The 15,739-nt window shown below is 40.4% G+C and overlaps 1 protein-coding gene across 1 annotated transcript in view; it reads right to left on the reverse strand.

Annotated features, from left to right (window-relative positions):
• LOC138961331 (uncharacterized) overlaps window positions 1–14,078 on the reverse strand; it is a 17,188-nt gene extending 3,110 nt beyond the window's left edge. Inside the window, exons 1-3 of the mRNA XM_070332931.1 lie at window positions 13,737–14,078; window positions 3,753–4,164; window positions 2,701–2,888 (exon numbers count right to left, since the gene is read on the reverse strand). Coding sequence (XP_070189032.1) covers window positions 2,701–2,888; window positions 3,753–4,119 — 555 coding nt within the window. The 5' untranslated portion in view covers window positions 4,120–4,164; window positions 13,737–14,078. The remainder of the gene's footprint in view (window positions 1–2,700; window positions 2,889–3,752; window positions 4,165–13,736) is intronic.
• Between the last annotated feature and the right edge of the window lie 1,661 nt (window positions 14,079–15,739).

The following is a 15,739-nucleotide window of genomic DNA, read 5'->3' on the forward strand; positions in this document are numbered from 1 at the left end:
GGCTTTAGAGGACGTTAAAACTAATTATCATCAAGGATTCAAACCTGTACTATCGGGGATCCATTAAGGTTTCCGAGACTGAGTTTCATTTCTATTGAATTGGTCTCGCGGAATAGCCGATTCTAAAATTTGCATAGGTAAAACGATCGCTTTTTTGGTACAAGCCTCTGGAGTAAATTTTGTGATTTAATGTTTTTGTGAACGGGAGACAATTGACGGGTGGCTTTATTCCATCTCCCTTTTTCCCTCCGCCGCGATGTAAATTTGAATAGTTGAAGGTGATGTTAGACACTAACTAAAGAAAGTGGGGCTGCCTGACACCCCTCGAGTTGAATGTGTTAATCTTGTGACACCGGCGCGCAGGATGTGGACGCTAAAACTGTGTTTTTGATTGGAATCTTTGAGGGAAGAAGACGTGTATTTTGTGCGTGTTTTTGATGCCGTTGTGTGACATGTCTGTCACGGGTTGACATCTTTTCGGGATGTGAGAATTCTTTTGCTGGTAGGTTAATACAATTTTCTTTCTGTAAATGGGTAAGCAGTGAGAAGAATAGTATGCTGCTTGGGGAAAGGATTTATTTGAATGTTCAAGTAGATTGTTTTGTGAATTGGAATGTTTGGGAAGACTTTTGTTTGTTGAATGCTTTAGAAAACCGTTGTTTGAGAGAACGGTATTGTAGGCATGTTATTTGGTAGGAATGATGTGTTTTGTTGTTCAACGAGTTAGCTTGTGGTAGTTGAAATTGTTGATTTGTTTACGTATGCTTACGGCGTGCATTCTGTGGTTTGCAGGATGGTGGAGCGTGCGACGGGGTTCTTTTTAGTTAGGTCTTTTCTTTTTTAGTTAGGTCTTTTCTTTTTTAGTGGGGCGTAGATTTGTTTTCGTAGACTAGGTTTTGTTAGTGAAGAGCAGTTAGATTTAGTAGAGAGATTTGGTCAGGTTTTGTTAGAGTTTTTGTAGATTTGGGTTTTTTTTTAGAATTGTTTTTAGGTTGCTTTTTTAGATTTCGTTTGTTTTAGATTAGAGTCTCATTGTGGTTTTTTGGGATTAAGGTTGAGAGTGAGGATTTAGAGTAGAGTGTAGTTTGGGGGAAGGATTTAGTGTGTTTTTAAAGGGTAGCTTTAGAGGGAGAATGTAGTTTTAGAGTGAAGAGTTGAGAGCATTGTTTTTTTGGAGTTGTTTAGTCCCATACAGTGAAAGTTTTGTATTTGAAAGTAAACCCCCGTTATCCCACACATTCCCCATTTCATCGTATGGAATAAAAGAAGCCTGGTTAATATAACTTGTGTCGTTTGCTTGAGTGTTTGGGCTCGGTAAGAAAGAGTAAAGTAAATTGGCACTCGGTTACATTACCAAGAATCACAGAGCTGGAGACGAAGAACTTGTGACTGGAGTCATGCCAGAGACTGGGGACAGCAGCTGTCCAGTCAGTGTACAGCTACAACAGTACAAGTACCTGTCTCTGCTAAATCCAAAGTGTGAGCATCTTTGGCAATTCTCTGTCAACACGTTCCATGGAGATGACGAAACATGGTATGACAACAGACCCATGGGCGTCCACACTATGAAGAAGTGAGCTGTCGCAGATATAGATCAAAACAAACCACAGCGTGCGAGCGACGGGTGCAACACTACTCGCAGACAAGAACTTCAGTCCAATTCGGCAATTGACATTATCAGTGTCACCGGTCACAAAACTGTTAGATCTAACTCCCTGCAACCGTACCAAAAAACATCCACCGCCAGAAAACTAGAGATGGCAGCTGCTATGTCGTCCAAGCTCACAGAGAATAGGCAGTTGGCACTGCTCCCAAGTCATACTTCGCGGGGAGAACCAGCCAAAACTTCGACGGGAAGCAGAATCGAACGGGGTCGTCTCGTTGCATCGGCGACTGTCACAAGCCAGCAGACGATCCGACAGGACGTGGAACTCAGCAACGACGAGGTAGCAGCTCTTTTCGATCCGGAATACGAACCTGCCATGCCTCCAACGAGACCAAATCCGCCAATGTTCCATCACTGTGACCTCTCGCATGCAACGATCAACATTCAATTCCACCGACATTTAACCGCATTCAACTGCGCATGCGCAACACAAATGTGCAACATTTGACATGGCTCTTCCCAGAACTGTCCGTTCCAATTTCGGACTTTCAGTTTGTTAGCATTTTCGAGTCTGTGTTCTGTTTTTTTGTTGTTGTTGAGTGTTTTTATGATACTATGCACAGAAAAGAAGGGACACGTTGTGAATTAAACTTTTTGGGAAAGATTACTTGAAAGCTGAAAGTGTGCTGGATGTTTGTTTTGTTTGCTCTGTTTACCTTGTAACCAACCAAGCCAAAATGGCGACACTTTACTTGCAGGGTCGCTTCGGGTATTATGTTTGTTACCACGCACGGATAATAAAACCGTTATTACTAATATGCTGACTGTTAGCAAATGATAACAAGACATGTCTCGAAAACGCTATCAAAATTCGCCTAAAGGCTCATTTTGATATTTTTTTTCTCGACATGTCTTGTTATCATTTGCTAACAGTCAGCATATTAGAAATAACTCATAATAAAAAAAGAAGTGAGAGAGAGAGAGAGAGAGAGAGAGAGAGAGAGAGAGAGAGAGAGAGAGAGAGAGAGAGAGAGAGAGAGAAATGATAAAAAAAAAAAAAATCATCAGGCTCATTTTGTGATAAGCATACTCACAGCATCAGCCATTCTCTGTTTCCGCCCCATGCCAAATGAAGACGTAGGTTTAGCGGGTGCAGAGAAGAAGTCATCATCGTCATTCTGAGATGTGGATGTCGACGCACCAGCAGACACTGACACCCGACGACTGCCTTCACCATTGGGACCAGGGCCGTCATCCTCATCACTGGATATCGTCAAGGTCACTGCAAAACATGGGAAGGTGAGAGTCACACTCGCCTGCTGGTAATGCTTTACCTACTTCTCATTTAGTCAATGCTCTCATCCCACACATGCAGCGATGCACATGCAAACACTGCATAAGCCAAAACCAAAAGTCAAAGGCATAATTCTAGTGCCTATTGCATTTCTCTCTATGAGTTGCTGATTGCAATCAATATCGCTTGCTTTTTCTCTCTCCCAAATTTCTCTCTTTCCCATTTCTGAGTTCAAAGATCTCTCTGTCACGCACACACACACACACTGTGCACATGACACAGGAGTAGCACCAGCTGTTCCTAAAACTAGTAAAAGGCACTGCACATGTTGCACAAACAACATACAACAGGACTATAAGCGGTATAACCGCATCCTTTCAGCCATTGACCTGAACAGGTTTAATATAACATTCACTGCAAAAACAGCACACACTCTCAGCACACAAGATAACATAACAGTTATCTTCCAAGCTGTTCCTTTGTATGAACTGCCATGGAGATAACACTGTAAGTCTTAAAATTTAGTAATGTAAGCATATTATTGAAGCCGTTCCTCTGCACTGGTGGTTGTAACAGCTGTTTGGGTAATGGCATGTGTAGCACACACACACAGACACCGAACATATTAAACAAGTCCAACATGAAAAAGACCAATCCACTGGAAGAGCTTTTCTGAAACTTTCCAAACACATACTACAAGAACAGTGCAACCCCAAACCACAGGTATATTCACATAGAAACATACAGGTATATTCACATAGAAACATACAGGTATATTCACATAGAAACATACAAAAACACACACGCATGCAAGCACGTGCACCCACACACACACAAAGAATGCAGTAATACCTGGTTCCTTCGGTTCCTTGGGCTTTCGGGTCCGGCCTACTCCGCGAGAGCCAGCACCCCGCCCTCTCCGAGTGAAAGTACGTCCAGTTGGTTTGATAGTAAACTCACTGGAGAACTCCTCCATTTTGTTAGCGAAGGCTGAATTCTGCGTCTGCAGTTTACTTCCGTAGAAGGCCTTCTTGTCTATAATAGCGGCTGTGCACGTGGGAGTGTCACTGGAGGAAGAAGTGTTTATTTTTTCGCCGCCTACAGTTCTTTCAGTTTCACTCTCATTTTCCACCGGCTGCTCAACCTTTCGCCTTTTTACTAACACCTTAACGTCCACAGGCAGCTTTCTGCTGCAGCCTTCACACACTTCAAAGTCCATGCTGCAGTACCCACAGTACTTGCACAACGCAGATCCATCCTCATCCTGAAACAAAGATAATGCCACATCATATTACGCTAGAAATGCTAGAAAACGGAGATCATGCAAACAGTGATGTATTTTCAAGGGTCTTTGGCTATGTCAAATTTTAGAAACAGATGAAAGAATCACTTTCAGAATCATATGAACAAGCAGAAAAAATCACTCAGAACAAAGAAAGAATGTTTTTGCATTTCGAAGATAGTGAAATCATACAAAGTTCAAGTTTCCAAAAAAACCAACAATTCTCACTTTGGGAAAACTGTAAAATACTGAAACCAGAAGCAGAAACGTACATTTACTTATCACACAGAACATGCATAGGCACATTTGTTCGAAAATTTTAAAAGTAAATTTTCATTTGATTAATATACTTACCCGAATCACATATAGCATTGACGCAGTCTGAGATGCTAAGGTCTGAAAATCGCTACCCGTCTAAAAACTTTAAAGGGAAGCAACCCCACCACAAAAAAGTGTAAACGAATGCGTTGGTAAGGACGCCAGACCATGGGAGGTACCTCCCCTTGGTGTGTACTACGTCACTACCGCTCCCGGACACGTCGTGGTAAATCATACGGCTTTTAAAGAAACTAAAAACCATAAGCGGGGTTGGTGGGAGGGCATAAAGTATGTGATTCGGGTAAGTATATTAATCAAATGAAAATTTACTTTTAAAATTTTCAATTAAACTACATATTCTTACTCCGAATCACATATAGTAGATAGCTTCAACAAGGCGGTGGGAAAGAAAAAATCTAACTCACTCTTAAGTCCTAGACAGGAACTGGCCCGCTGCCACCAGGGCAGGAAGGGACCGAGAACCATCCTGCCGGACAGTCGCGATGTCTCTCAGGCAAAAGTTGAAAAAGACATCGCCAGAGCGCCAGTAAGTTGTGCCCAGCACTTCGTCCAATCTCCTAGACCGTAAAACGGCCAAGGAAGAGACCCCAGCCCTGAATTAAAGGACCCGAGCCGAGTCAAGGGGAAAGACAGGCTGCGCCCCCCCCCCCCCCCCCCTTCTATTGGAAAGGAAATGCCAATGCCCTGGAACGATCAGTGCTTAAGGTTGTCCACTCAGTGCTGAGTAGGACGAACTCTCCAGGTGACCGTAAGAAAATCATGCCAAAGTATGCGACACCTTGGTATGGAGTGGGGCACGAACCAGCCATGGCTCCTCATTCTTGCTCCTTAACTGAAGTCACTGCAAAGACGTTCACCAATCATAAGAAGTAACCGATGGGGTTTGCAGTGCTCCTTTGCTGAAGCCTCCTGCGTCTGTGCGGGTTGGAAAATATTCTGTTCTGGATGTAATAAAAGAATGTCTAACGGGCTGACCCCCAACAAATGCTAATTACTTTTACAGCTGTTAAGTAAATCACTTCATATTTGGTTTATATCAATTTGCGAAAATGGGTGTTTGAGCGTTTTATTTTTCAAATCTGAATGGTGTGTTTGCTGGTCATTTTAGACGTGATATTCTCCAACGACCGGCGTGTGTGTTTGTTTACATTATGGGAAGCGTTTTAGCCCTGTATGGCACGGATATGTATGCGCTTGCTAGACTGTAGGTTTGACTGCCTCAATCCAACGTTCTTAATCTGATTTGACGAATGGGTATCTATGAGGACTAAATAGAATATGATGACATACGGAATCCGGCTCCTGACACAGGAGAGCTGGGCAAAGCTAACCGCTCGCTGTTTAAAATTCATTTAATTATTTGCAGGGGCGGACGAGGGGGGGGGGCACAGGGGGCACGTGCCCCCCCCCCCCCCCGAAAAAAAATTAAAAAGAATTGGAAAGCTGATTCTATGACCATTTCTAAGTTCAAATGGCACCAGATGGCACCATTTTGCTTCTTTGGGCCAAATATTTTTCCGGGGGGGGGGCATGCCCCCGGACCCCCCTAGCAAATTCGGGCGCTTCGCGCCCATCACATTCACTTTCGATTCAAAGTGCCCCCCCCCCCTTACAAAGCAACTGATCCGCCCCTGATTTGCCATAGTTTAAGAGCAGTTTTGAGCAAATCATTGCAGGTGTTTCTAAATTACCGTGCAACGAATGTCCCTTCAACTTTTTAAGGTCCAATTCGTCAGAAAACTTTCCAAAATGGCGCCTTCGGTGTACTGTCTTCAAACAGTAAGGGCATCATTTTTAAAATCAATTTCAGTTCTGCAAATATTTTCATAGTTGATGTGCATTAAAGTTCAGTTTGTGTATATGGCACAGTTTCTGGTGTGTAGGTCAAATGGTCCGACTTTTATCATCTCTCCTAAATATGCTGGAGTGATTTGATTACAGTTCTTTGACTCATTGATTCGACAAAGTCTGGCGGCGGAACGAAGTTCAGGGGTGGATGTTGCAGTGAGTGCTGGGACGGGGCCGCGTGGGTGCATACTGGGAGAAGGAACAAGCGTCGGGACAAGCAAAAAAGCAAAAAGACAAAGCAAAAAGAGAATGAAATAAAATAAATACATAAAGAAGAAAAGAGAAAGTGAACAGGAGAGAGAGAGAAGAGGAGAAAGAAACAAGTCGCGTAAGGCGAAAATACAACATTTAGTCAAGTAGCTGTCGAACTCACAGAATGAAACTGAACGCAATGCAACGCAGCAAGACCGCATACTCGTAGCATCGTCAGTCACCCGCTCACGGCAAAGACAGTGAAATTGACAAGAAGAGCGGGGTAGCAGTTGCGCTCAGAAGGATAGCACGCTTTTCTGTACCTCTCTTTGTTTTAATTTTCATATTAATTTTTATATATTTAATTTTCAGAGCGTGTTTTTAATCCAAATATAACATATTTATATGTTTTTGGAATCAGCAAATGATGGAGAATAAGATGAACGTAAATTTGGATCGTTTTATAAATTTTTATTTTTTTTTACAATTTTCAGATTTTTAATGACCAAAGTCAATAATTAATTTTTAAGCCACCAAGCTGAAATGCAATACCGAAGTCCGGGCTTCGTCGAAGATTACTTGACCAAAATTTCAACCAATTTGGTTGAAAAATGAGGGCGTGACAGTGCCGCCTCAACTTTCACAAAAAGCCGGATATGACGTCATCAAAGACATTTATCAAAAAAATGAAAAAAACATTCGGGGATTTCATACCCAGGAACTCTCATGTCAAATTTCATAAAGATCGGTCCAGTAGTTTAGTCTGAATCGCTCTACACACACACAGACACACACACGCACATACACCACGACCCTCGTTTCGATTCCCCCTCGATGTTAAAACATTTAGTCAAAACTTGACTAAATGTAACAAGTCGCGTAAGGCGAAAATACAACATTTAGTCAAGTCGCTGTCGAACTCACAGAATGAAACTGAACGCAACGCAACGCAGCAAGACCGTATACTCGTAGCATCGTCAGTCCACCGCGCACGGCAAAGGCAGTGAAATTGACAGGAAGAGCGGGGTAGTACTTGCGCTGAGAAGGATAGCACGCTTTTCTGTACCTCTCTTTGTTTTAACTTTCTGAGCGTGTTTTTAATCCAAACATATCATATCTATATGTTTTTGGAATCAGGAACCGACAAGGAATAAGATGAAAGTGTTTTTAAATTGATTTCAAAAATTTAATTTTGATAATAATTTTTATATATTTAATTTTCAGAGCTTGTTTTTAATCCAAATATAAGATATTTATATGTTTTTGGAATCAGCAAATGATGGAGAATAAGATGAACGTAAATTTGGATCGTTTTAGAAAAAAATAATGTTTTTTACAATTTTCCGATGTTTAATGACCAAAGTCATCAATTAATTTTTAAGCCACCAAGCTGAAATGCAATACCGAAGTCCAGGCTTCGTCGAAGACTACTTGACCAAAATTTCAACCAATTTGGTTGAAAAATGAGAGCGTGACAGTGCCGCCTCAACTTTCACGAAAAGCCGGATATGACGTCATCAAAGACATTTATCAAAAAAATGAAAAAAACGTTCGGGGATATCATACCCAGGAACTCTCATGTCAAATTTCATAAAGATCGGTCCAGTAGTTTGGTCTGAATCGCTCTACACGTACGCACGCACGCACGCACGCACACACGCACGCACACACGCACACACATACACCACGACCCTCGTTTCGATTCCCCCTCGATGTTAAAACATTTAGTCAAAACTTGACTAAATGTAAAAAGAGAGAAGAAGAGATGATAAGAAGAAAGAAGAAAGAAGAAAAAAAAAAAAAAAAAAAAAGTTCTTTGACTTTATTTGCATGTTGTAAATAGAGATATCGCAGGCATTACATCGTGCGACGCCGTGTGTAGCATGGATGGGTAAACATGTGCTGCAATACCATGAAACATGTTTGCAAAATAACGGCTAATTTAAAAGGTCATTTTGACGTTTTTGCAACGCATGAAGAGTAATGCCACTGTAGCATAAAATAAAACAAGTCGCGTAAGGCGAAAATACAACATTTAGTCAAGTAGCTGTCGAACTCACAGAATCTTCTTCTTCTTCTGCGTTCGTGGGCTGAAACTCCCACGTACACTCGTGTTTTTTGCACGAGTGGAATTTTACGTGTATGACCGTTTTTTACCCCGCCATTTAGGCAGCCATACGCCGTTTTCGGAGGAAGCATGCTGGGTATTTTCGTGTTTCTATAACCCACCGAACTCTGACATGGATTACAGGATCTTTTTCGTGCCCACTTGGTCTTGTGCTTGCGTGTACACACGGGGGTGTTCGGACACCGAGGAGAGTCTGCACACAAAGTTGACTCTGAGAAATAAATCTCTCGCCGAACGTGGGGACGAACTTACGCTGACAGCGGCCAACTGGATACAAATCCAGCGCGCTACCGACTGAGCTACATCCCCGCCCCGAACTCACAGAATGAAACTGAACGCAATGCAACGCAGCAAGACCGTATACTCGTAGCATCGTCAGTCCACCGCGCACGGCAAAGGCAGTGAAATTGACAAGAAGAGCGGGGTAGTACTTGCGCTGAGAAGGATAGCACGCTTTTCTGTACCTCTCTTCGTTTTAACTTTATGAGCGTGTTTTTAATCCAAACATATCATATCTATATGATTTTGGAATCAGGAACCGACAAGGAATAAGATGAAGGTGTTTTTAAGTTGATTTGGACAGTTTAATTTTGATAATAATTTTTATATTTTTAATTTTCAGAGCTTGTTTTTAATCCAAATATAACATATTTATATCTTTTTGGAATCAGAAAATGATAAAGAATAAGATGTACGTAAATTTGGATCGTTTTATAAAAAAAATATTTTTTTACAATTTTCAGATTTTTAATGACCAAACTCACTCATTAGTTTTTAAGCCACCAAGCTGAAATGCAATACCAAACCCCGGCCTTTGTCGAAGATTACTTGACCAAAATTTCAACCAATTTGGTTGAAAAATGAGAGCGTGACAGTGCCGCCTCAACTTTCACGAAAAGCCGGATATGACGTCATCAAAGACATTTATCAAAAAAATGAAAAAAACATCTGGGGATTTCATACCCAGGAACTTTCGTGTCAAATTTCATAAAGATCGGTCCAGTAGTTTAGTCTGAATCGCTCTACACACACACACAGACAGACAGACACACACACACACACACACACACACACACACACATACGCCACGACCCTCGTCTCGATTCCCCCCTCTACGTTAAAATATTTAGTCAAAACTTGACTAAATATAATTATAAGTTTCCATTGTTTACAAAACTGTTGGAGTTTCATAGCGGTTAGGACATTGGCCCCTAAATTTTGTGGTCTTGGGTTCGAACCTCTGCCAATACGTTTATTTGTTCCCCCTCAATCCCTCTTGAAAATAAATTATGCTAAGCCTTGAGAGAGCAAACAGGAAGTTACCAGCGCGGTCAATGTACGTTTGAATATTCATTTTTGGACAGAATAACTCTTCAGATGGTGTCTGAGTCTTTCTTCATTTTGACTTCCTTGTTCATGACACTGCCGTACCCCGTCGCTTTCTCCGTTTTAACATTTTATTTGTGATGCAGATTTAATGTGTAAGTGTGTGTGTGTGTGTGTGTGTGTGTGTGTGTGTGTGTGTGAGTGTGTGTGTGTGATGTGTGTGTCTGTGTGTGTGTGTGTGTGTGTGTGTGTGTGAGTGTGTGTGTGATGTGTGTGTGTGTGTGTGTGTGTGTGTGTGTGTGTGTGTGTAGTGTTGAAGTTATTTATGCACAAAGACAAAATATAGAACGTGTGGTTGTGTTTGCAAATAAAAAATAAAACAGTGTGTGTGATCCACTTGATTTTTTAAAGGCGTCTGGGTGCGTCTGTTTGTGTGTGCATTACATCTTATGATGGGTGTGTGCTGTGCCTACGTGCTTTGGTGAATTTTTCAAGTTTGCACTCGTATAGAAACTCAACTTTAAAAAAAACCCAATAAACTTGAATTTACGTCTTTCAACAATTTAAACAATTCTTCCTTAATCAAAAATACAAACACGAGTTTATAAAACTGATAAGCTCAATTAAGCGTAATTTGACATTTTTTAAGATTCTTTCTTGCAAGAAAAATGCCACATCTGAATACAAAGCATTTGAAAGTATCTATTAAGAGCTAGGAGAAGAAAAAAAACTTTGTTTGGAAGCAGCCCCAGGCTTGTTGAAAACCCACAATACCTTGTATTGTCAAAGATTACACATTTGTTTATGTGTCTGCCCGATCCTGATAATAACTTATTGAAAGAATTGGATAAGTTGTTATTTGATTTTTTTTATGGAGTGGTAAAAGATCAAAAATTAAAAAGACAGTAGTGTGTAACCCCCTTGAAGAAGGGGGGTTAAATATGGTGAATATTTATGTATTTTTGTCAACATTGAAGATTGATTGGATGCGAAAGGTTGTTTGTGGTGATTCATGTTTGAAGAGATTTGTTATGGATATATATCCAGAACTAAATATTGTGAATCTGGTTGGTAGCAATTATATAAAAGTGTTGAAAAATACGGTGAAAAACAAGTTTTGGCAAGATGTGTTAAAGCATTATGAAAAGTTATATGCAAAATGTTTACCTGTTAATATTGATGAATTTTTGTACGAATGTCTTTTTTATAATGATAACATAGTGAGAGGTAAAAGACACCACCTTAACGTTGGACTTTTCTCGGAAACTATCAAAGCGATCGGGCTCATATTTTGTTTAGTCGTGACCTCCAATGACCTCTACACTTTAACGATGGTTTCGTTGACCTTTGACCTTTTTCAAGGTCACAGGTCAGCGTCAAAGGAAAAATTAGACATTTTATATCTTTGACAAAGTTCATCGGATGTGATTGAAACTTTGTAGGATTATTCTTTACATCAAAGTATTTACATCTGTAGCCTTTTACGAACGTTATCAGAAAAACAAGGGAGATAACTAGCCTTTTCTGTTCGGCAACACACAACTTAACGTTGGGCTTTTCTCGGAAACTATAAAAGTGACCGGGCTCAAATTTTATGTGAACGTGACTCATTGTGTTGTGAATAGCAATTTCTTCCTGTCCATCTGATGCCTCATATAATATTCAGAACTGCGAAAGTGACTCGATCGAGCGTTTGCTCTTCTTGTTATAAGAGTTGGCATGAAGAAGGAATTGTATATGTGAAACATTTAGTAAATTTGGAGGGTAAATATTTGAATTATCAAGAGTTTTCTGAATTATTTCCTAATGTTAAAAGTGATATTTTGTTGTATTGTGGAATTGTATCCGCTGTGAAAAGCTATCAGAAGAAATTAAATTTTAAGACATTGAATTGTCAGCATGAATCAGTGGATAGTAGAGTGTGGTCAGTGATAAAAAAAAAAAGGAAACCATGTTGTGAAGAGGGTGTTTGTGCAGTCTAACGTTATTCCATCCGCGGTTTCAAAATGGAATAGCACCAGTGAAAGTAATATGAATTGGAAATTAATTTTTTTGAAACCCTTTCAAAGTACTGTTGATGTAAGTTTAAGGTGGTTTCAGCTGCGACTCTTACACCGGATTCTACCTTGTAATAAATATTTATATTTGTGTAAAATTAGAAGTTCACCGCTTTGCACATTTTGTGGGTATCATGAAGAGACAATTTTTCACTTATTTTGGGAATGTATGATTGTTAAAACCTTCTGGATTAAATTGAATAATGTATTGCACAAAGAATGTTTACATTGTGAACATTTGACTTTTTCAAAAGGATTGATAATTGGAAATGATGATAATGTGAACACTGATAATGTTTTAGATTTTATTATTCTTTTAGAAAAATATTATATTTATAAATTTAAACGTCAGGGCTCAGTTCCGCTTTTGAATTTTTGTGTGAAAATATTAAAACAAAGATATTACATTGAAAAGAAATCGAATCTTATCAGGAATAGAAATGTTGAATTTTTGTCAGAGTGGTTACCCTATGCGAATATATGTTAGGTTATTGACCAAGGCGAAGTGTCCATTTCAGCTTAACTTTTTCCACAGTTTAAAATTGTAGGTTTTTATAAGATTTTAGGCAAGAGTGTGTGTGTATGTCTTATGTCTGTCTGCTTCCCTTATCCTCTTACCTGTCTGTCACCCTGTCCAATCTTATGGGTGTAGGGGTGTCTTGTATTTTAGTGACTTTTGACTATTGTAGGGTGGAAGTTCAAAAAGAATCTATTATTTGTATTATTACTTGAGAGTATACATTATAAATGATACCACCACCATCATTACCCCCCCCTCTCTCTCTCTCTCTCTCTCTCTTTCTTTTTATCAGTATTGTAATCTGCATGTCATGTTATGCTCTGGCCTTACTTGTAGGCGAACGGTATGTTATATGTCCGTCTGTCGGTTATGTCCTAATGTTGTATATATATGTCTTGTATACTTGCCATTTACATATTTATTATATATATACATGTTGAAGGATGAATGATGATACATTGTAGACGGATGCATGTTATGGATTAAAAGCCCCACAATGATGTGCTTGGCAACAAAAAAAAACAAAACAAAAAAAAAACAGTGGTTGAGGCACAATACTTCCTTACCATCTACCTGGTTTGTTTGTTATAGTGGTATTAAAATGCTAATTGCTCAAGCATTCAACCAAAATCACGAACGTCATAAAACGCGTCCGAAATGAAACAATTTGATGAAAGTGGTACGAACGGATACCTGTTTTCGTCAAAATCAGTACCCATTGTGGTTTGTTTGTTTGTTTGTTTGTTTGTTTGTTTGCTTAACGCCCAGCCGACCACGAAGGGCCATATCAGGGCGGTTCTGCTTTGACATTTAACGTGCGCCACACACAAGACAGTAGTCGCAGCACAGGCTTCATGTCTCACCCAGTCACATTATTCTGACACCGGACCAACCAGTCCTAGCACTAACCCCATAATGCCAGACGCCAGGCGGAGCAGCCACTTGATTGCCAATTTTAAAGTCTTAGGTATGACCCGGCCGGGCTTCGAACCCACGACCTCCCGATCACGGGGCGGACGCCTTACGACTAGGCCAACCGTGCCGGTCCCATTGTGGTTGTTGTTCAGCTAATTCTAACTGATGTGGAAAAAAAACCACAGTAAAAGCGTGAAACTTATGGTTAAAAACAAGAGGAGAAACTTACGTTTTAAATTGTGCGTTTGCCAAAATCTGGAAGCCCGTTGTTAGCAGTCAACACTGCTTGTGTATACCGCGTCAACAGTCATCTTCGTCGCCATTTCTAAGCGCACGAAACTTTCGTCTTCCTGGTTTTACCGTGAACACTCGTCTCTTTCGTCTTCCTGGTTTTACCGTGAACACTCGTCTCTTTCGTCTTTAGTTGTCGTTGTTGTAGTTGTCGTTGTTGTTGATATTTTGACATTTTGATAATCAATATAGTCTCGAACATCTGTGATTACTTAATTTACCTGGCTTCAGACCACAGAACCGGCCACGAGCCATGGTCGCCAACCGGAGGGAAAGTGACATGACGAAGAGCGAGATCGAACGGTTAGCTGGCCAACTAATGGCCTGATCAGTTGCCGTTCTTGGAAATGAGGAAGTGATAGTTGTGCCACGTAAAAAAAGGGGGCTAAACCCAAATCAAATCAAATGTGATTTCTCAGTGGGAAATGCTAAGGCGACAAAAAAGGTCGAAAGAAATGGTTCTCTTTGTCACGTTGCCCGGGGTTGGGGGTAAATGGGGAAAAGGTAGACCTCAGTGCTATGTTTGCCAGTGGTGGGACACCAGTTTAAAGAATTGTATACTGCTCAGTTGTCAATAGCGCAATTCAAATTCTCACAATGACTACAATGACGGCATTGAACTGATGTTTTCACAGCGTAGGAATTACTAAGAACGAGAGCACCTTTACCCATATAAATGTATGTTAAATGTATGTTAAATGTATGTTAATGTATGTTAAATGTATGTTTATTGTATACACGGGCCAATGTATGTTTGTAAACGTGTCTTTATGTGTATATATCAACAACAAAATTTTTTTAAAGAACGAGAGCACTCGTTCGGCCTTTTCTTCTGGCTTCCTGTTAATTCTTTGCTGTCCAACCGCCATAATAGGCTTTCATTGCTCAGCTGTAAAGAAGTAGAAAAAAAGTTTTACTGATTGTCACCAAAGAAACCTTAGGAGATAACCAGATTGCGTGGGGATAACGTCAAAGTCATAAAGACATCGACACATTTCCTGTCACGGTGCATCTTTTCTATCACAACTTTGGACTTAAGGACTTTGACCTGACACTGAGAAATGGATAATTGTATCAGAGTGTATGAGAACTCTGTAGAAAAGAATGAATAATGCTTGACATAATTTCTCTCAGGGCGCGCAAACGCGCGCGCACGAGAGAGAACGAACGAACGAACGAACGAACTTTATTACTCAAGGGTGGAGATTTTAGGTTGACGCCTAGCCTTACAATCTGTCCCTGCTAAAACTCAGACATGATTGTATAAAGATGGATACAATAAAAAAAAAATTTAAATGACAATCGTAAACAGACACGAAAATTTTTTTATACAAGTTATAAATGTAAAGGCTAAGCATACAGTACGCAAACGACTACATTACCTATACGAATATCTAATGTATAATAATACATTGAAAATTCGCTCAAACGTAGGGGGTGGGCGTTTACTAGGTACTGTCCCCTATGCAAGATCAATTCCTCGTGAGAAATAGCAGTATTGGATCACTTGGTATAAAACTGTCTGGTTCTGGTTCTGGTATGGTACGTCGCAGGAGCCAAGTTGACTATATATGCGACGGGATTGGTGGGCGCAGCGGCCTAAAAAGAGGAGGGAGGTTTCCTACGGCAGTAGAAAAGGCTTTTGCTGATGTGCAGCCTATCACCTCCTCGCTTAGATGGTTCCACTCCTGATCTGTCTTTACAAAAAATGAGTGTCTGAACAGTTCAGTTCGGCAGTGTGGTATGGTTAGACCTTTAGAGTTGTTGGTGGCCTGCCTCTCGATCACGTTGTTGGAACTGTAGTCGCTAAACTGTGTTGGCTTCACCCTTCTGCGGGTCTGTTTTGCAGGGGTGAGGAAGTTTTCGGGGGGTATCTGCCCTGTGGATATTTTGAACAGTGTTGTAAGCCTATGTTGGCGCCGTCGTTCTTGGAGTGTTGTG

This window comes from Littorina saxatilis, linkage group LG3 (genome assembly GCF_037325665.1).
Source record: "Littorina saxatilis isolate snail1 linkage group LG3, US_GU_Lsax_2.0, whole genome shotgun sequence".
NCBI lineage: Eukaryota > Metazoa > Mollusca > Gastropoda > Littorinimorpha > Littorinidae > Littorina > Littorina saxatilis.